The sequence below is a fragment of the Stegodyphus dumicola genome, chromosome 7 (genome assembly GCF_044657685.1).
Source record: "Stegodyphus dumicola isolate Sdum_Otavi_A_Nest chromosome 7, ASM4465768v1".
Taxonomy (NCBI): Eukaryota; Metazoa; Arthropoda; class Arachnida; order Araneae; family Eresidae; genus Stegodyphus; species Stegodyphus dumicola.
The window spans coordinates 34,159,183-34,182,557 of record NC_140774.1 but is presented as its reverse complement, the minus strand read 5'-3'; the positions used below and the strand labels follow the sequence as shown (position 1 = coordinate 34,182,557).

At 33.8% G+C, this 23,375-nt stretch overlaps 1 protein-coding gene across 4 annotated transcripts in view; it reads right to left on the bottom strand.

The window, feature by feature from the left end:
• The window catches only part of ash2 (Set1/Ash2 histone methyltransferase complex subunit ash2), a 129,026-nt gene that overhangs the window by 99,368 nt on the left and 6,283 nt on the right, over positions 1–23,375 (bottom strand). For 3 of the 4 annotated variants that reach the window (XM_085820079.1, XM_085820078.1, XM_035364173.2), the window contains exon 2: positions 17,227–17,604. The exons of the other annotated variant lie outside the window; for it this stretch is intronic. In XM_085820079.1, coding sequence (XP_085676205.1) covers positions 17,227–17,604 — 378 coding nt within the window. The remainder of the gene's footprint in view (positions 1–17,226; positions 17,605–23,375) is intronic. 4 annotated transcript variants of the gene reach the window in all.

Genomic DNA, 23,375 nt, shown 5'->3' with positions numbered 1-23,375 from the left:
CTTCTTATGATATTCCAGCAGGCAGTGGTCCAGCAAGCCACAAATTTTAGATGACTTAATGAATAAAAGTAATATACTGGTAGACAATTTTCATCATCTTTATCCTTGATTTTAGTCCATATACTTCCCATTACTTAATCTTTTATAAGTCAGGTTAATGTCATTGTCAATGACAATACAGATATGTTTCCCATGGTGAAACCATGTACTTTTTGTATTAATTTTTCTGATAGTATTATTTTACGTTTTAGTGACATTTAGCTTGACTATACCAGGCATGAGAAAGAAGTATTTTGTTGATTGTAATTCCAATATGTTCGCCTTTGGACAATATGTTCCACTTCAGGTTCTTTTCATCCTGATACAGTTTTAATGATTTGTACTCATTTCAAGATGCATATAAAAATAACATGACAAATTTTGTTGAATATGTGTTCACGTTTGTAGTTATAATTTACAGTTATTTATATTAAAACTCTTTAGTTATCGAACTGTAAAATTATTTTCTTTCACTTTGTTAATCTGATAGGCTTTGAGTAATACTATAATTTCAAGTAGATAAGCAATGGCTTATACATGTTTAAAAGTTGAAAATTTAGGTCTGCTGCATATCTGAAGGAATTTTATTTTTGCTCTATCTTTAAAACTTCCGGTTTACATCATAAGTTAATGAATTCGTTGCTAGATTTTAGTCTTCAGGTTGCACTAAGGTAATGTGCGAAACGTGCCTAACTATGGTAGGTCGTGCTCATTGTAAAAACATCATTACATATGTATTTTCTACTGAACTTTGGGGTTTTGTCTGTGTTTTCAAATGGCCATCATTTTTTTAATGGGCCCCAGAAATGTTTATTTCGCCAAGTTCTGCACCAAATTCTTACACATCTCATTTCTTTGTGGCTTTCTTATTGCTGTGCTTACTTTATCATTCGTGCCTGTTAAATTTTTAATTATTATGATTCCTACTCAAATATATATACAGCTGCTTTTAAGTTTTCGGCAGCGAATAATGCGATAGAAATTGGAAATCAAACTCGCTACATAATTTCACATTTTTTAAGGTTCCAGTAAGCCATTAAAGCACCAGGGGTGATAAGCTGTTTTGTATTATTTTAAGTCTCACTAGATGTAAAGAATTAAGTTTTATGTCAATTTTTACATTGTTGTGCTGTTACTTGTGACCACAGTAAAGACTAATAAAAGGCAATAACTCACCTTAATATGCACAGAAAACTTTTAAGGGTGACCAGTTAGTTACAAATAATTAAATTAGTTAGATACCCTTAGTCATTATAGATTTACATGGCCACTAATAAATTTATTTTTTAAAAATATATGTTAAAAAGCACTATTAATAGCACAATCTATTAACATGTCCCAGTTACACAAAGATACATGTAATTTATGATATTGATTCTTAGATGATGTTAAGATAACTACACATTGAAAGCTACAGAATATTTACGTTTTGTAGCAACAGTACTCAATGCATCTTTTTAATTTGAAGTCTTTCCAGATATTCTGGCTAATTTATATCAATTGTTTTCTCTTTAAGCATCTTTTCTAAATAGAAATTTGTTTCAGTATACAAACCAATATTCCCATTAGTTTCTACATGTTTTATCTCCTAACTTGGCAATCTCTCGAAAAAGTACCTATTAGGTTTTACTTTATCTGGTAAAAGTTAAATAGTCCAAAACCTCTGATAGACATGAACCAAATTATCACTATGTCTTAAAGTAACTACAAAGTCAGATCAAGGTTGAAATAAACCTACCCTCTTATTTAAAAAGACCTTAGAACTCAAAGGCATGTTCTTATGCTAGCAAAATCAACTTATGGTGATCCAATTAAACAGGAACTGTCGAATTTAAACTAAAAATGTGGACTAGAAGTCAAAGAGCACACAATTTAATTTTAATCTAAGCTAGCTCAGTAACACTTTGTAACAAACTCGTAACTCGTCGTAACATAGTTATCACGTAACAAATTCAAATATCAGCAATGATAAGGCAAAGATGAATAATTACAAATTAATGATAACACAAAGATGAATAATTACAAATCACCAGAACTGGTATGAACTAATACAGGTTGCAAGCAGAGGCCAGAAACAAATTCTGTCTTACAACCTCAAAATCTTAGTTTAGGAACTATCTAAGTGATTTTCAATCTAGTGAGGAAACTGAAAATTATAGCAAAAGCTGAAATTGTAAACAACTGCTTAATTTACATAATAATAACTGTACATATCTTTGAAGAGTAATTTTCTGACTCTTTATGTATTTGGTTTTTTTTCTCCAATATGTTTCCTCTTCACTTTAGAATTTTTGGATTCAATTAAAGATTTCTGTTATTCTAAAAACCTAAATGCATGTAGATTGTATAGGAAAAGGTGCTAATTTTATTTCTTTAGTAATGTGAACATTCAGAATGAATATGAAGTGATATACGGTAAGGGCCGATGTAGCAGAATTTTTAGAATTTAGTGACACACTAAGGAACAAAATCTAGAAATGGCAAATTTTTAGAATTTAGGATCCACAGACGTAAAACATTCAAATATTATGTTTTCATTGTTCTTTATAAAATTCTCCAAAATGTAAAAATTTATCACAGACTTTCTGTAAAAACCATCCATTATGTGCTAATACCATGAAGACATTTTCCTGGAATCTTAGATTCGTGGATCTGTAAATCTTGCCTTCAAATTATTCTAAACTTTGCAAGTTGCAATGTCTAAAATAATAAAGAAAAATTGCCCCTACCAATTCTGTAACAGCAAAAAGCCAGAAATATTTAAAAAAAAAAAAAAAAAAAAAAATCAGAGGGAAAAAAAGTGTAAAATTAATTGTATAGAGAAAACTGATGTACATTGAGACAGCTTAAAACAAAGGCATTTGTAATTGATTACACAGCTATTTTGCTTTTGAAGAATTGTTTCATAAACTGTGCTAAAGCACAAAGCATTTATTACCTTGTTTACTTTTCAAATTCAAAATACTGTACAATAAGTCTGCAAAATCAAAAGTAATGTGATTTTATAATATGATAGCGAAAAATAAAAATTTTTCATTTTAATGTTATTTCTAACATAATTTTCATGCAATTGATCAATGCTATAATATTTTTTTAAAAATATCATCGAAAAATGCAAAGATTTCCAAATTAAAAATTTTCTATAGAAACCTTTTTTTTTTAATTGTATCCGATGGTTAGGAAAAAAGTTATAAGGGACTAAAATCTTACAAACAATAGAACTAATAACAAAAAGACCGAAGTCATTGTCTAAGGAACGCTTCCAGTATCTCGATTCTTCTGTAAGACGACTACGAAGAGCCCCAACATCAAAGCAGGTGGTTCTTCTGCAGAATTACGAAGTGGGCAAATAGGATCACTTGAAATGACTATGCAGTACAGGTGAGCGGCAAGGCAATCCTGTCCTGTAGACAGATAGAAAGCCACGACTGCATTGTGTCTTGGGCTATTGGGAATAACAGAAGAACTTATCATTCTTCAACTTTTTAACACTGAACAAGTCTGAAGATCTCGTAAGATATTAGACGTAAATAAACTTTTTAAAAACAGTTTAGTCCAATAAAAAATGGCTGTATTAGGATGCTGTAGTAAGCTGGTACCTCTTTTTGCAAGTAAGTCAGCTTGTTCATTGCCCCAAAGGCCACAATGACCAGGCACTCACTGGAGAGTTTTTTTGTTTCCCCATTTAAGTGAGAACTCTCAGGAATTCTGGACATTGCAAAATTTCAGAACACTACAAAACTTAATTTTTCTAAAACTTATTTTTAATGATTTTACAAAACTTACAAAATCACTTGAAAATTTAGAGTTGTGGCTCAGGTTGCTTATTGAACAGTAGCAATAAGCATATTGACGCTCATAGGCAGTCATAGCATTGTCTCGAAAGTGGTAAACAATTCTGGACATTGCAAAAATGTTAATGGATGTTCAACAGAGCTGACTGAATGAATGGCTGTGTGAGAATAAGAAAAAATGACTGCCTTTGCAAACTTGTAATGAATAGCTAATAACTGCTGTAGGGCTATACAGATGGCTACTACTTCGCCATTAAAGGAGGTATCAATGTACTCTGCTGGGGCGTAGAAAGAGAAGAGATTCTAAAACACACCAGCTCCAACCTTAAAACGACAGTCAAAGTGAGAACAACCAGTAAAAATGTGCAGCTAGTGAATAAGTGGATATCTAGTCGCAATGGTCTCCAAAGCGAGACATTTCAAAATGCTTGGTGCAATATTTCTTTTTCTTTGGATGGTTTTCACTAGGTCTAGCCTTACTTCAACATTAATCGCCTCCAAAGGGCTTCTGGTAGTCAAGAGAGGTTGTATATTACCTGGAATATCTTTCTTCAGGTCTAAGACTTTTTGAATAAATCCATATTGAGTTTTTAATTTCCTAGGCTTCACTGTATAATCCCTCGAGTAGGGATCCTCCATCTGAAACTGATCTTAAAATTGCCAAAATGTTGATAAGTCACCAAATTTCGAACCGTTAAATAAAGAATTCACATTCCCAAATGCAAAAAATTGTTTAAGAGCTCTTCATTAGAAAAAAGTGAAATAATTTCGAAATGCTTATGTTTCGCTTCTTGCTCAGAAACTTGAGTATCCCACCATTTATATTAGAAACAGGAACAAATTATAATCGATGAACCTATTCACCCATTCAAAAGACAACTATATTTGTCAATGAATCATCAAAAATATTTGTCCAAAATGTTAATTCACATTCAAAATGGCAGTTTTAAAAATAAACAGAAATTTCAAATGATTAAAATTGAGGACCTCTTGCTGAATTTGGTCAAAATTAAGGACTTTTAAGGACCAAAAATTGATTTCAAAAAACCTAAGGACTTTTAAGGAATGTATGAACTCTGAACCCCTTTGATCATTTTCAAAAAAAAAAAAAAAAAATTATTAATAATAATAATAATAATTCCAAAAGGAAATTTCTCTAAAAGGATCATCATCTGCACCAACAAAAGGGATGGATATGCAAAGAAGTGATGTTGCTTTGGCTGAGAGAAATTTATCAAAAAAAGAAACGTGCTTTTTTCCAACCTCAGGGACTCATTGTTTCAAATGATCAAATTTAGAGGACACTGTAAAATCAAAATCACAAAAAAAAAAAAAAAAAAAAAAACTTAACACCAATATCTCAGCAATACCAGGTGGGCTTACAAAAACTTTACAGCCATGAAACTCACCATAATTAGAATTTTCAAGTAAGAATTACAAAAGCAGTGGGAGGAATGGATGTGAAGTGAACTTCATTCCTTCACAAATTCAGGACAGATGAGAAAAGATTCATATGAGAAGGTTGCCTGGTGGGTCGATAAAACAATCCGTCTGAGCTGATATGATAATATTAGCTTGCCATTAAATCATAAACCAATGAAAAGAAAATGATGATAGCGACATTGACAGAAGTGATTTAGAATAGAGTGATGAAAGTTACCTTGATGGTGATTTGTTAAGTTTATTTAATTTTGATATTGATGAATCAGATTTTGAAGGTTTTGTATAAATAAATGCAGTTTATTTCAATTATAAAATACTGTTTGATTATCTAATTTATGTACAGTACAAAGTCCGAAATCCGGACTGGTCGGGACTTCGGCGATTCCGGATTTGGGATTTTTATGGATAATAAATAGATCATCAATTTAAATCTGGTAAGATGGCATGCAGAAATTATACAATTAAAAATACGAAATCGTAATTTATGAAATAAAGAACAATTATGATTTAAAGAGTATCAAAATTTACAAAAGAAAGCTTAATATTTATTTGTTTACTTTATTAAACATTTCTTTCAATGTAAGTTGTTTAAGATGCTTCCACAAATTCAAAAAGTTCCTTTTTCTTTTTCCTTGTGTCATATACAGTGGACTTTCCAATGCCATACTCCTCGCATAATTTTGAGATGGATATGCCTTTATCCTTTTTTTGCAGCAATTCCACTTTTTGTTCAATGGACATCGAAACATGGTTTCGCTTTGCAAATCCTTTGGCAACTCCAGAATTGGAAGCTACTTTCGACATAATTAAGAGTTAAAGCTTAGTTTTTATAAAATTGCCGTAATAATAACAGTCTGCAAAAAATAATACGCTGGATCAAATTAGAAGATCAGAGGGCAGCACAGTCTGCTACATTAATTGAAATGCCTTAGAATCAGTAAAGATAATTTTTACCTAACTTAATAGCATCCGTTACACATTATTGGCTGTGTATCAGAAGATTGGCGACGAAAGCCAAGTTGTTTTGATAAATTTTATCTTGCTCTTATTGCGTAAGTTATTTACTATACCTACATTTATTTCTTGCACATGCTTCAAACTAATCTGAGTCCTAAATAAATAAACTCCCACATATACTTAAGGCTTTATCTACGGCCAGCACTCGATACCACCTGGTGTAGACTGTACGGGTCCTAAATTCTGCTATAAAGCACTTTCCTAAGTTCTAAATTTTCACTGTGACTAAATTTTGGATCCCAGTGATTTCCCTAAATCAAAAATACTTCTCATCCCTTAAATTTGCTGTGCAATGAATTGGAAGTTGATCTGTCAGCACTATCCTTATCTTCAGGGCAGATGTTTTTATTTTATTTGGCTTATAATTTCTTACTAAATGTAGTACTTGATCTCGATGTACTCCGTGTTTGATATGATTTAAATCAAATTCCTTGTCATTATAATTCGCTTCCGATAGTGAAGAAAGTGACACAGAGGTTATTGAAAACGAAAAAATTTCGATTGACAAATTAGTCGGTATTCTCGACGCAGCAATTATAGGACTTGAACAGCGGAACTTTGTAACTGAACAAGAAATTATGTCTGTTTATAGAATTAAAGAGAAAGTATTATCACATAAAACGAAGCAATTTAAACAACTTACATTGAAAGAAATGTTTAATAAAGTAAACAAATATTAAGTTTTCTTTTTTTTTTTTTTTTTTTTTTTTAAATTTTGACACCCTTTAGATCATAATTGTTCTTTATTTCATAAATTACGGTTTCATATTTTTAATTTTATAATTTCTGCATGCCATCTTACCAGATTTAAACTGATGATCTATAATCCGGAATCGCCGAAGTCCCGACGAGTCCGGATTAACGACTTTTGACTGTATATGTGTAGATATACACACATAAAGGCACAAACATGCATTTTTGAAATCTAGTCCCAATAAACAAAAGAGTTCCCTCATTGCTTCTTGTGCTCACAAATCTTTATGGGAATATACTCACAACTTTTAAAACTTGAAAAGCGCTATTTCTTCATGCAACGATTTGTAGGTGCTTTATTTTTTACCATGATATTTTTTATGAGTGTTTTTTTTCCCCTGCAATGTTTTTGTTCATAATGTTTCCAGTGTGCACCATCCAATATGCTTAAAATATATTTCTCAACACTGAAATTTCAGTATCACAATGAAAAGGCTGGAAGAATTGAGGGTTTAACTAAGATCTACAAACGCAAGATATTCAAGTTTTGAAGCGAGGTACATAAAAATGCATCTAGAATCAAAAAGCAACATATGGGATGGGCTTCAATAATATAAAAGCCTAGTTGAATGCAATTCCTCCCATCATGTTAGACTTCGGAAATCAGATTTACTGTGGTTTCATAAGAGTAATGTCCAAGTTTTTCATTTACTGCAAATAAAAATGGACAAAATCTACAGAAAGACTAAAGATGTTGGTTTATCATTCCGTCATATTACTACATATTTAGGCCAAATTGTTTCACTTGTTCAGTGTTGTGTATCCTAATGACTGCAAGGACAATGAGGAACTCAGATGACAACATGTGATGACCAGAGGCACATTTCTTCTCAAACAGATCATCAAATTAGAAGAACGACCTTATTGAACTGTAAGTGAATATGGATGTCACATACTAAGTTCAGGAGATCCAAGTGTCTGCAAAAATCATCAAAAAGTGCTTGTACAGTACAGGGCTACAGGCCAGATGACAAATGTTCCATTGGCACCAAGCTGTCATGGTACACATCTGGATGCAGATGAAGCTAGGTTCAGCATTAAGTCTCACTTCTGTCTTGAAAGCAGTGATGGTTGATTCACAGACTGTGAAGCTGATGCCAACAACTTTGACGAGAGAATGTCATACCATCTGGAATAATGGAATGGGGCAGCATAATATATGGTATGTGGATTTCTCTAGATTTCCCTCCTGGTACAGTGACAGCTCAATGTATATTAATTTGGTCATGAAGCTAATGATACTGCCGTTCCTAAGATGTATCACGTTCAGCACAAAACTAGGCCACAAATTACTTGTGTTACATTAAATAGCCTGCAGAGACAACATACTACTATATGATCTCCTGCAGGTCCAAACATGTCTCATATTAAGCACATCTGGAACATAATTGCTTCAGTCTTAATCCCTTACATGCTGTTGCAACAATACAAAACATCCCTCAGAAAATAATTCATTATTTCACTGACAGCATGCCAAGATACATGTAAGTGCATGCATTTTTACTCACAGCAATTACATTCTATACTGAAAAAAATCTAGATGACTGGAATATTTTGTTTCTAATTTTTGATCATTTGCAAATGATAAAGGTATTTGATCAATACAGTGAATTTTCAATTTTTATGGTCTGAAATTTTCAATATTTATGGTTTTATGGTTTCAATTTTTATGATTTTCTTGGTGTTTAATGTATTAATAGAAAATGATATACAATACAAAGTCTGAAATCTAGATGTCCAATATGTGGAATGATCTAATATCTGGATGCCAATGGGGGCCCCTTACAAAAATCTAGGAATTGAAAATGCTATAAAGTTCAACTATCCAGTTTAGCTCAGAAAATATTGAATTCCAAACACATGAAAATTCCAGACAGTTCAGTATATAAAATGAACACAATTCAGGGTAGAAAAGCGAAATGAATGAAAGAAATTTGCAACCTGAAATTATAAAAAAAGTTATCTTATCTGTTACCAACTTGAATATCAAAGACCTACATTTAAAATTATATAAGATTTCAGGGCAAGCTAAAAAAAGAATTAAAGAAAATAGCATTTCTGACATAAAAGTCAACATATTTTATATTTAAACATGAAAGTAAAATATCTTATGTGATTATGATATGCTGCCAAATATGAAAGTTGGCGGAGATATCAAATTTATGCCAGTTTAAGAGAACAAATAGTTTTGAAAAACATAAACATTAATACATAAAAATTTAAATTGCTTATCTTATCACACACCTTACATTGTCACTGCTCATCTGTTTTCATATAAAGTCACACATTGTACCTTTTTGGATGCCAGATACTGTAATCTAGGATGCCAGGAACTACCTTACGGCATGCTGTCCCACGAAAGGTAGCTTTAAATATTAATCAATTGCTCAAAACATGACGAAAGAACAGAACATATATCGTTTTTTATGAAATTGAATTCTTATAAAATCAAAGTAAAATTTTTCTGATAGTGTTGTGACAGCATGCTTATCCACTTTTGCACTAAATCACATTTATTTGGCAACAGCTTATAGATGTAAAGGTACTTACGTATTAACGAAACCAGGCCAAAATTCGCATAAATTGCGAAATTTGGCGACCCTACTTACGACAACCGTACATGTTATACGTAGTTTTGTAAAAAGAGCATGTGGAGATTCACAAAATTTTGCTGCATTTTCATGCAAATTTTTGTAATTTATGAGAAAATAGCAGTGTACATGGATAAAGTCAAGAGTGAGCGCAATGCCATTTTTGTGCAATTCTGGGATGTTTTTTTAAGTAAAAATAAGTCGACGTGTACATGGTTATGGCGAATACAGTTTTCAATCAGTGCTAAAAGCAATAGCCAAAAGATTTCCACCGAAAAAATAATTCTGCAACTTATTCAAATTCAAAACCGGAAGGGTTTAATTGCTATTTTATATTTTAAAACAAAATAATATAAAAAACTGTATTAAAAATTATCTGTAATTAATAAATGTACATTTTCTTTCTATTCATACTTTTTTACTCAAACTTACAAATAGCGCCAACCTGGTTGCGATAATACGTAAGTACCGATGTAAATAATACAACGAATGAGCTTTATAATGGTATTATACATATCTCATTTGCTTAATTTTATAGAAAAACTTTTCTTTCTGAAATTCTAAAATATTTCAATTATTTGAGCTTTCTGGCTAGTTGAATGCTGGACAGTCAGGCTTTGGCTATATTTATCAAAAAGAAGCAAATATGCCATAATTGTCATTTTTCTTTCAACTAACTGAGATTCTTGCACATCACTTTCAAATATCTGCTGGCTAAAGGAATCACACTGTACAATACATCATACATCAACATATATTGTATTAACCACTTAACGGTTTCTTTTTTTAGCCTGTTTGGTCAAAAAATATCACTTTCTTAATTAAAGTTTCATTTAAGTTTGGCTTCAACACAGGTTAATTTCAGTTTAAATGCCCTCACCTAATAAAAGTATTTAGAGCATCTTTTATGACGAAAGTTCTAAAATTAACATGTTGTTTATAATCATACGACTACATAAATAATAATATATTTTTTTATGTTTATATATATTGTTACAAAATGTACAGGCGCGGTGAGATGGCTTCCCCCCAAAGCAGTTTTAGGGTTGCCATATTTGGTGAGAAATCGCCCATTTGGTGACAAAATTGGCGATATACATAGACGGATGGAGAACCTTCTGGAACGTATTCTTACCAGTTTAGCCCAGAATGTTCTCGAACACAAGCCAAAAGCTATATAAACCCTGCTGGTCTGCAGTCAGTTAGAGAGCCTCGTCGAGAGGGCGAGTGAGTGTGTGCCTAGCATAGAGTGCGAGATAGTATCGAGTTGGTGTCTCGTCTAGTGAGTCAATCCCTGCGGAGTCGATCGAGTTGACAGCTGGGCAGCGAGTGCCGAGTGGGTCGTCGAGTGCACCGAAAGAGTTTTGTAGTGTATCGTGGTTAGTGCATCGTAGAGAGAGCATGTTGAGCTCCGGGAACGACTGAACCGAAGAGTCAGGAGCTTGGCTCTGTGTGTCGTCAAGTGCATCGCGAGTTGTAGCATGGAGAGTCTCGAGAGTACGTGGAGTTCCGAGAACGACCGAGCAGAGTCGGGAACTGTACTCTGGTGCTTTGCAGTGAAGCTATAGCCTGATAGTGTGAAGGCTGTGTCACTGATTGTTCCAGCATGTTTATTGTAGATCTTCGACGACTATAAAACGTGTTTTGGAGCTGTCCTGACAATACTGGCTAATAAAGTGTGTTTTGATACTTCATCAAGTACCATACCTTTTGCTTTGTGTACAGATGCCTCGAATTTTGCTCTAGGAGCCATTTTAGGGCAAAAGGATGAGAATGGATTTTTACATCCTATTTGTTTTGCTAGCAGAAAGCTGAAGGGTCCTGAAATTAATTATAGCACAGTTGAGAAAGAGGCTTTAGCTGTAGTTTGGGCGAATGCCCATTTTAGACAATATCTCTTAGGCAAAAGTTTTACTGTTTATAGTGATCAAGCTTCACTTTCCCATGTGTTAAAACTAAAAGATCCCACATCTAGGATTGCCAGGTGGATAATGGGATTGTCTCAGTATGATTATAAAATTGTTCATAAACCAGGAAAATTGAATTCGACTGCCGATTATTTATCCAGATCTGTGAATGTAGCTGAACAAATACAAACTTCTACTACACCTGATCTTATACACACCATTAAAGAACAACAAGCTCTAGATCCTTATTGTAAACAAATAAAAGAAGAATTACTAAACAATAAAACTCCAAAACCTCTTTCACAATTTTTCTCAATTGAAAATGATATCTTGTACTATAAATTTAAGAATCCTAAAGCATGTTAGCAAAAACAAAATAGAATTGTTGTACCACAAACATTAGTTCCACAAATTTTGCAACAGAATCATGATTCACCTGTAGCTGCTCATTCTGGTTTTCATAGAACACTTCATAGAATTCAGAAAGCTTTCTTTTGGAAGAACATGCATAAACAAATTCTAAATTACATAAAGGCTTGTCATTCATGTATACAGAAGCGGGGTTTTAAAGCTTCACACAAAGCATCTTTAATGAGAGTTCCAATAGCTAATAGACCAATTGAACATATTGCCATGGATATTGTAGGCCCTTTGCCTTTGGCAGTTTCTGGACATAAATATATTTTCGTTATTACTGATTATTTAACTAGATGGCCAGAGGCTTATGTTTTACAAAATTGCTCGTCTGAAACTATAATTGAAAAACTGGAATTGTTTATTGCTTCTCATGGAGTGCCACAGCATATAATTACAGACAGAAGTACTAATTTTATTTCCCGAGCTATTACTGATGTTTATAAAAAACTTGGAATTCGTAAACACATGTCGGATGACGTGTTGGATGTTTACACCATCTAAAGTTTCACTTAAACAAGACCCCGGTTGCTGTGACAGCGCTAGCAGGGAAAGGTTCTACAGTGAATTTGTGAGGAGGGGGAAATAATCGTTGGATAGGAAGCTCTACATGGGTGAGTTGCACCTCGACAGCGAGGCTAAATGCCCCTCCCCCTTGTTTTCGTCTGCGGATATTGTTGACACATCGGAGTGGCCATGGAGGTCGAATGATTGAACTGTGCTAACTGGCTCTTCTGGTAGTCGGGAAACCCCTTCCTGTGAAGATTTCTCTGTTTGGGTTGCTGGACTTGGCTTCTTGCTGTTCACCTTCTTCACCAAATTTTCAAAAAACGCGCCAGCTATTAAAGTGGCTGCGCAGTGTTTTCAGGGGGGAGACGGAGAAAAGATTTTCGATTACACCTTTTTTTTTTCTGACGGAGCCAAGGAGATGGAGAAAGAAATTTTCTGAGGAAAAATAAGGAGAGATGACTTCTAAGATACAGAGCGGAGACCAGCAGTCCGGAGTCCCTGGTGTGATGAACGATTAAACAACCTACACAGAAGGAAGGCATATTTAATCAAGAATTCCTGAGTATTTACTAACTTAAGTATGGTGTTTTGGGGAAGACCGGAGTCCAACCGGTTGGAAGCGACTGCGGGGTGGAAAGCCTAGCCTCCGAAAGTGTTGCCCATTAACCGTTCTCATATTGTCCTTTTTGTTTCTTGCAGATGTATCTTCAGAAGTTTAATTATTATTCCCTGCATCGTGACAGTATCTTGTCTGAGTTTTTACGCCTGTATCAAGTACCCAAATTTTATATGATGCCTCCCAACGGGAACAATGAATTGTTAAATATGTAAAGAAGGTATGTAACCATTCTGTTGTTCTTCAGATAATAGATGACCGGTCACCACCAAATTAAAATGTAACTGTACTCTTACAATTATCTCCATAAATAAACGTTAGATTGATTTTACCTACCTAGCTTTGTAATTATTTTAATTATTTGACTTTGCAATGGACCATAGTATTTGAACGGGTTACTGCCCGACATTATGTTTCACAATGCAACTTTCTGAAATTTAGAATTGTTTTATTGTATGTTTAACTCGAATCATTACTCAAACTCTTATGTCCTGTGATTGATACTGTATTGGTTGAAATGTTTCTGTTATGCTACATTAATACGTATACATACATTTACCTTAACAACCCCGTACGAACGCGTACATTTACCTTAACAACCCCGTACGAACGCGAAGGAAGAAAATAATGTAACAACTGGTGTCAGAAAAAAAATACCGCAACAAGTGGTGTCAGAAGTGGGATTTGTGAGTGAATGTCAGTGACCCGCCTGAAGAAAAAAAGCCATGGGAGAGAAAACAAAGACTTTGAGGGACTTCTTAGCCGAAATGAGGGCTGAGATTAAAGCCAGACAAGAAGAAATAAAAGCCGGATATCAAGAGATGAGAGCTGAAATGAAAGCCGGATGGATATAAAGAGATGAAGGCTGAGTTGAAAGCTGGCTTGGAAGAGATCAAAGCTGAACAGAAGGAGATGAAAGCTACACTGGAAGAGAAGAAGGCAGGAGGACGAGAAGAAATAAATGTCGTTCAAGAAAAGGTGTGAAAGCAACTCCCACAGATGAAAGTGTAGCTTACAGAAGAAACTAAAGCCATAAAATATGATGTGGAAATGACTGAAAGGGCATCTGAAGTATCAATGGATGAAGAAATGAAGGAAATAGCTAATGAACTGAACTTCAGCGGAATAACGATAACAACAATGCATCGACAAAGAATAAAGCTTGGATTGATACAAATGTTGTAGAAATGAAAAAACTTTTGGGGCTTGTTATCCTAATGGGAATAGTAAGAAAACCAGAACAAGACGATTACTGGTCTACTCACCCTGGATTATATACACCTATTTTTGGGAATACTATGCCAAGGAACTGATTTCGGCAGTTATGGAAGTATTGGCACTTCAGTAATAATGAGCGTTGCCAAGAAAGGCTTGATAAAATAAAACCAATTTACTCGTAACTGGTAGAAAAGTTTCAAAAAATTTATAAACCCAAGAAAGAATTATCGCTGGATGAAGGTATCATTCTATGGAGGTGCAGGCTATCTTTTCGTACACATAATCTTGCGAAAATTATAAAATATGGAATTTTAGTCTGTATGGTGTGTGAGGTGACATCTGGTTATATATGCAATTTAGAAATATATTGTGCGCAAGGAAAATCGCTAATTGTGACAATATTGTCCGTGCTATCACCATATTTAAATTTATGGCACGATGTATATATGGACAACTATTACAATAGTGTAAAGGTTGCAGAGGAGTTACTAAAGCATAAAACAAACATCTGTGGCACAATTAGAGTAAACAGAGGAGTGCCAAATTGTTTAAAATCTGCTACATTGAAAAATAAGCCAATGGAATTTTGTAGAAAATTATGGTACAAAAATGGAATTCGGCCAAAAAATTGATAATGATGATTTCTACGATACATTCAGCAGACATGGTCGAATGTGTGAGTAAAAGAACCAAAAAGAAGTCCATTAAACCAATTTGCATACAAGAGTATAATAAATTTATGAAAGGTGTTGATCACGCCGTGTTATTCCATACTTCACAAAACAAAAAAATGGACAAAAAAAAAAGGTTTTTATATCTCATAAACTGTGCATTACTCAACGCGTTCCAGATATACATAAAAAATTCTGAAAATCCTATTAGATTCAAACAATTTTTACTAAACCTTGCACTAGCATGGATTAATTGGAATGAAGGGGAGCAACAATCAAGATCGGCTGTTCAATGCGATAAAAAATCGCCGAGGTTTGATCCACCAGGCAGACTTACTACGTACGTGAGAAAATATAGAATAACACGTATTAGTGGTAATGGGAGAATTCAAAATCCGCGAAGGGCCTGTAAAGTCTGCACTGCCGCCAAGAAAAGAAGTTCCACTGCATACATGTGTTCTTCCTGCAATGTTTCTCTGCATGTTGGAAAATGTTTTCAGAATTATCATACTAAAAGGAACTATGGATCCTAGGAGTTAAATTCTTTAAATAAAATGTTTTAGTACTAATTAAAAAATATAATTGGAATAAAATGGAATAAAAATAGTGTAACAGTTATTTTAGTGCTTTCTTTAATAATAATTATATACCAACTACTTGTGTTTCGAAAAATTGTGTAAATATCACCGTTGGCGAGCAGTAGAAGCTGCGTGAACCGGCGGCAGCGTAATGGCGCTTCGATAAATGTGTGGTTCGCAAAGTGTTAATATTGCCCATGACCACACTTTTTATCCTTGAGTAGTTGTGGGATATCAGGATTCTTTTATCTAAATTAAACAATAAGTGAAGCTTCAATGTTTCTATGTCTACATGTCATCTTACTAGATTTAAACTGACATACTAAAATCCACAAATTTCCATAATTCAGAATCACCAAAAATTTGATGATTCTAGCTTATGGAAATTTGTGGAATCATCAAATCACCAAGATTTGATGATTCTGAATCTCGAACTTTTTACAGTAGTTATGGTGATACTAAAAGATTAAATTCCTAAAAATATAGAGTATTACTTTTAATAACTATAAAAACTTTCTTAAATATGCAAAGTAATGGTACATCCCAATGGCCATTTTCGCCAAGAATAAAAGATACTATTTTCACTAAAAAAAAGGAAATTTTCTTCGATAATCGAAAAGCCTGCTTACAAAAACACTTCGTTTAAAGTAATTTTAAATTTAAAGACAAAAGTTTTATCCCACTCAGTTCTATATTTTCTCTTTTCCAATTTTAGGGGGAAAAATTAATTTAAGAGCCCCCAACTAGAGAACAAAGTGCAGTAAGTATTCTCAAACACACAGAATCTCACCTGCATTCAAAAAGTGCATTAATGGTCATGACATGGTTAAGACTTGTAAAAAACCAAATATATTTTCAGAAAGGCATATGTTTGAGTGTATATTTGTGCAAAGAATTAATAATGCTTAGAAGGAGAAAAGAATAATTAGATTTACCTGACAAGACAGTTATAAACTGGAACTAAAGAGAAGTTTGAGCACACAGCCTTTAACAAAGACCAGAGGAAAAAAAACTGAGCTTAAACACATTGTTGAAATCTATGAAAGGCTTTTTACAAAGTGGAAAAACCAAGCAAGTGCAGCTCCCTGAGCAGTGAATGTTTGGGGAGAATAATGAGTTTTTGTGTATCACTGTAAACACTAGTTTTTTGAAACAGTTTTTGATAGGAAGGTGAAGAAGGATCTCTGATTTATTTGGGCTTATGGAAGGGTTATAAAATCGATAAATTAATAGTTCAAGATTTGAAGAACTCAAAATTAATCACCGGATCCAGATACAGGAATATTCATACTGAAAAAGTTAACTACTTTGGGGTTCAGCCAAATGACCTAACAAAAAAAAACAACGGGGAACCATGTGCCATTACTTAGATTTGTACATGGATGAATTTATGTGGTGCAGGCTTTACAAAGAGGAGGATACATTTGTTGCTACCTTGAATGCAGTTGAAAATACCTGACTGCAAAAATGACTGGTGTATGTTTGGCAGGATTCTTCTCAAATTTTGTAGTCAAGGGAATTTTCCATATGTAACAAACAAATATATACAATGAATGCAGTATGGATTTTTTGTTTGTTTATAAGCAATCTCCATACATGTACACTGCAACTATGGAATAAAAATATAGCAAAATACTTGATTGTAACATACTAAGTATCATAAAATAAAAATTACCAATAACAGTTTTGAGTATCAGATGATGGTTCATCAACAGAACATTGACTTTCTTCATTCCCATTTGAACGAATACGATCTTCTTTTGATTCTTTTCTTTCCTTCTGTTTTGGCATTCTTGACTCTTTGTTATTCTGCATAATCTGAAAATTTTCTGGGGCATTTTTGCTGACATCAGAAGGAATTTCATTTGCCTTATTTTGAGACTGTTCTTTAGACTCTTGCTCTTTTTGAGAAGATATGTCACCTTTTACATTATTTTCATACTTTCTTGACTCTGTTTGCTCTTCACAGTCCATTTTTTCTTCATTTTCATTCTCCATAACACTTTTTTCATTACCAGACATTTTCAGATCTGTTTTATCTCCTTCTGTATCACTGTAAACACAAAATATTTGATTTATAAATTCACTAGTTTTAAACAAATATGCTGTTTTTATTACATTAGATCTAACAACTTTTTTTGTTAATAGGGCACCACTTAGCACCAAATGTAAATGTTGGCATGGGATCTATTAGATAGCAGCAACACTAACATTACATAAAGCTCCATGAAAAGAATAACTATTTTAGGTACTTTCTGACTATCCACACTCTCAGTTAAATGTTGCAAAAAAGCATGAGGCAAAACAATATGTTGCCGAAGTAGTTATGTGGCAACCCATGATGTTGCCAATTTTTTTTATTTTTTATATATTTATATGGCAACAGTTATTTAGCATTTATATGGCAACAGTTATTATTATTATTATTAGCATTTATATGGCAACAGTTATGCGCACAGCACATCTGTTTTGGTTGGTACACAATGCCATGGTTTCATAGGTGCAGAATTTGTGCAATTCTCTGTTTTTTTTAAGTGAAACTATACTTCACGACAAGCTAACCTGAGAACACATACAATGCTACAACGACCTTCTCATGGCTTTTAACCCTGTTCTTGAAGTTATCCATACGCACCAAATAGCCCGCAGAAATTCAATTCCTCCAATTCGCTATACATTTGGCGACTTCTTGCCAAACCCAGCATATTTTTAAGTAACAATATTTTATTGTCTTAATTTATATGAAATTTTTCACTATAATCTAAATATGACGCATATGAATTTGATGATATTTAAAACCTGAATCATTACTTAAAACTTGAAATGGAAGAGCTAACAATGTATTCCTTGTAGTTTGGGTTAATTTCTTCCCCAAGACCGTTCGCTTAGTTAAAAGTAAAATGTATAAATTTAGAAAATCTGGTAGAAGTTATTTTCTCTTAATTTTTAAGAGTTTACGCAGTTTTTGCTTCCAAAACAGTGAACCAGAGATATTAGAAAAATATTTAAAACTTTAAAATTGTAAAACAAACATAAAAATTAAGACGTAAATGATCTTATATCAATTAGTTTGTACCAATCAGTTAAAAAAATAACATTAGAAATGTCTTTTGTTAGTTATAACAAAGTGCAAATAATTTTTTTATAATTTTTTAGTTCACATGAACATTTGCCAAATGTTCATATGAACTAAAAAATTATAAAAAAATTAAACTGTAATGTAATGACTAAGCTCTGCATTGGAGTGAAACAGTATCTCAGTGTATTATATAAAAGAAGTCCTTTACCTCATCATTTAGACAAAAATCCTTGTTCCTTCTACAATAGTTAACTTGATTGATCAGTACTTCCGTATTGGTTAGGTTAGGTGATTTGAATATGGCAAAGCATACAAGAGCTATCTGACTAAGGGGTGAGATATATTCGTGGAGGACTTTCTAAAGGGAACGGGCTCGTATTCACATTATACATAAAAAAACATATTTTCTTTTCTTCTTCTATTACATGCCTGATGCATTTAGCCCATTGCATAGGAGTCACTAAATCAATTTCTTTCTCAATGAATTTACGGACTTCATCCTTTTTAAAAGTCCTGTTTTCGAATGCTACATACCCTTTCACACTACTCCATAAGAGTTCAATTGGGTTCAGTTCGCAATGATATGGTGGTAAACGCAAAACAGTATGTCTGGCTTCAGCAGCTGCAGCATCTATACGATGGAATTCAAATTGTTTTCAAAACTTAGAGATGAGAACTAAAAGTTCTGCTTTTAGCATATCAGCTTCCCAAGAAATATTTTTTTCTGTCAACCAGAGCTGAATGTTTGCCTTCCTTGTACTTGAAGAAGGAATGTTTTCAGACAAAACGCTGTGAGATACATTATCCAGCACAATTACACTGTTCTGTTGCAAGTTAGGCAGTAATTTTTTTCAAACCATTTTTTATAATATTCTGAATTCATTTCCCCATGGTAATCTCCTTTCTTAGCTTCAAATATATCACATGCTTCAGGAATAAATCCATAATTTACCCAAGTTTCATTGGTGTAATAAATTGCCCTGCCCTGTGAACGATATTTTTTTTATATCTCTTAGATATCTAAGCCTCCAGCATTGAATATTGTCACGTTCAATCTAAATTGACAGGTGTTTCCATTTTCTGTATGCAAATCCTGAATCATTCATAATTCGTCTTACTGTGCGAATGGACATATTTGGAAAATCAGCTTCATCATTTATAGCTTTAGTCACTTTTTGCACAGTGGGAATTTCATTCCGTAAGAAGAAACCATGAATTTTCCTTCGTATTGTTGCTAAAGTTAACTCATCATATGGTTTGATTCTGGTTTGCGTACCAACTTTCAGAGATAGTTTCTTACCTGGAGTCGAAAATCCTCCATTTTCATTCAATTCGGATTTCATGCGATTTATGTTTGTTACAGAAATGCCAGTCAACTCAGTAGCAAACGTAACAATATCGTTATCAAATTTATTAGGAAAATGCTCTCATAATTTGACAAAAACATTCATAACAATAATCTTAGCAGCACTGCACAATGGTTTTCCAGCTTTATGAGGCTGAAAATTAAACACATATGTCGAAGATGATGCAGACGCTATGACAATTGCTTTTCTTCTCCTCCCGGTCAGTGAATGAATGAATGCTTTAATTGCTTTTTTCATTGAGAGTGGGGGTGAAGTCGGGGTTGCTGAAATTCACAGTTTTGCCAATAATGGCAAAAAAAGGGGCTGTCTTCCTGCTGGTCATCGACTGATTGACATAATTTAACAAATTTTTCATTAAAATGCTGGATGCAAAGTAATCTATCGTTTTGCACATTTTTTCCCTTACGTTCTCCTTGTTCAGCAATATTCATATTTCACAGCGTAATTTTTACAATATTACTTCTCGAAACGGTAGAACTATATTCTTCAGTGGACGCATACACTTTCTAGTATATACAGTGTTCTTAACTTAGGTTGACCTGTAGTATAGATCGCTATATACATGGGGATAACTGTTAAAAAAATCTTGAAAATGGTAATTATTCACTAATTGTTTTTGTATAGAATTCTTAGTACACCACCGAGTTGAAAATAGCTATTGCTTTTTGTACATTAGTTTGGCGAAAAATTAATCTAACTTATTCACGAACGCTCTCCAAAATCGGCAATGAGTTGGTGACTTTATGGTGGGAGATAGCAGATAATCGGAAAGTATATTTTTTTATACATATGAATATAATACATATAATTTTATACATAATGTGTGTGTGTGTGATTATGGCAAAGCCTCAAGGGCTATCTGCCTAAGGGAAGGTATGCTTTCGTGGAGGACTTTCTAAGGGAAACTGGCTCGTATATACGTTACACATGGGGAAAACCATGAAAACGCCCATGCAGCCAGCCCGTTCGCGGAATTCGAACCTTGGACCGAACCACCAGTGTTCAGCGATGTTACCACTCGGCCGCTGGTGGGCTTTATACATAAAGAATAATGTTTAACATTTCATGTGTGCAAGGCTGTATACAGTACAAAGTCCGTAATCCAGAAGTCCATTATCCGGAATGATCTATAATCCAGACCTCAAAGCCACAAACTTTACTCATGCACGTAGAGAATGCACATACATTACACATGTGCGTAAAGAATGTACATACATTATGCGTGTATGCTTTACGCATGCGCGTGTTGAAAGAAATGTTTAATGAAGTAAACAAATAAATATTAAGCTTTTTTTTTTGTAAAATTTGATACCCTTTAGATCATAATTGCTTTTTATTTCATAAATTACGGTTTCATAATTTTAATAGCATAATTTCTGCATGCCATCTTGCCAGATTTAAATTGATGATCTATAATCCGAAAAAAAACTCTAATCCGGAACTGTCGAAGTCCTGACGAGTCCGAATTACAGACTTTGTACTGTACAAGTCTCTGACCTTTTATAACAGAAAACAGATTGATGTGTACATGAATAGAATGTAACTGTTATTCTCTCCACACATAGATACAGATATAAGTAGATGAGACTATGCAATTTAACCATTATTTCTATAAGAACAATTGCACAGCACTGATTGAGCAGCTTTTCCCAAAATTTGATAGAGAACATCTCAAAAGATGCATGAAATATCTCCACACCCCTTTTACCCTACCACCTAACAAGATAATTTTTAGCTCACCAGGATTTTAAGCGTCCCCAATGTCGTGTAGATATTATATAAAATATGCTTATGCTTTAAAAAAAAATTCTGCAAATTCAGTACACACCTCATTACCAGAAAAGTACCTAATAAACAAAAGCAATAGAGCAATATATCGGGTTTTAATGAAAGCTTCCTACCACAGCAAAGATAGGTCACGTTGGTGTGTTTAATAGCAGTTTGTCAAACAATTTTTGATGTTTGAAAGAAAGAGACTTCCTTTAGAACACTGTGTTATGAAACTTGTTAAAAAATACCATTATCATTAAGTACAAGGCATTTGAAATGGAACTATCATACTACCATTTAGAACCATCTTTTTACTTCCAGATCTGTTGCAAAAAAAATCAGTTACAGAATGTCACCAAATCATGTGTACAGCTTTAGGTACTAATGTATCCTATGACACTGTGTAAGTTCCGTACCGAAAGTTCAAAAACAAGGACTATAACACTTAAGAAGCAGAGTGCTCTGGTCGGCCTACTGATGTTGATGAAGCCTGCCTGCGAGAACTTGTGGATGAAGATCAGTATGCAACCACTCAAGAGCTTGCTAAAAAGTTAGATATTAATGCCATGCCCATTAGTCATGGTATGCATTGCATAAACTTTATGTACAAGTTCAATTGCTGGGTGCAATATGAGCTGACTCAAGCAGATAAGAACACATGTTTTCGGGCTTGCAGTAATCTGCTCGAATATCACCGCAAGGACAAAATTCTGGACCAGATCATCACTTGTGATGAAACGTGGATTTACTTTAACAACACAGACCGAAAAGGGGGTTGGTCTACACCCAGTGAGCCCGTCGGCAGCATCGCAAAGCGCAAATTGACATAATAAAAAGATCATGCTTTGTATCAGGTGAGATTGCTGTGATATTATCCACAAACAGCATCTGGAAAAAGGTAAAACCCTCAACAGTAAGGTGTCCAGTGAGATGGCTAGTTCGTGTTGACACTGCTATCAAGGAAAAACGTCAAAATGAGTTCCGAAGCAAAAAGGTAATGTTCCATCAAGATAACACAAGATCACATGTGTCTGCATTCACCAGCTGGACTCCGTACAGACTAGAATGGGATCTTTTGCCACACCTACCATACAGCCCTGACACCACTCCTTGAGACTTCTACCTTTTTTTTCACACGTGCAATGCTACCTTTTTTTTTTCCTCCACTGGACATTTGAAATAAAGCTGATCTGTTTTTGGACTCATAGCCACCAAGTTTCTGGTCCGAAGGCTTTGAAAAACTGCAAAAACAGAAGAAAATCATAGATTTGGGTGGTGATTACTATCCACACTAAAGGTACTGCTTTAATATTTTTTTTTCTAACTTTATTAAAAAGTTTTCTTCTGACAGAAAACTCCTGTTACAACAAGATACATATTGTACAAATGCATCAATAAACATCTCTGAGAAAACCAAAATAAATTACATAAAAATATGAACTTTGTTAATACAAGCCCGACTCACAAAATGAATAAAAAGAATAATTCACAACAAAATAACAAATTTATAAATTTTAAATAATTGAAAACTAGAATAAAAAAAGGTACTTATCTTCTGCAATTACCTTGGTGAGAATGCTGTTTTGACATGTTTCTACACCGGCGAGA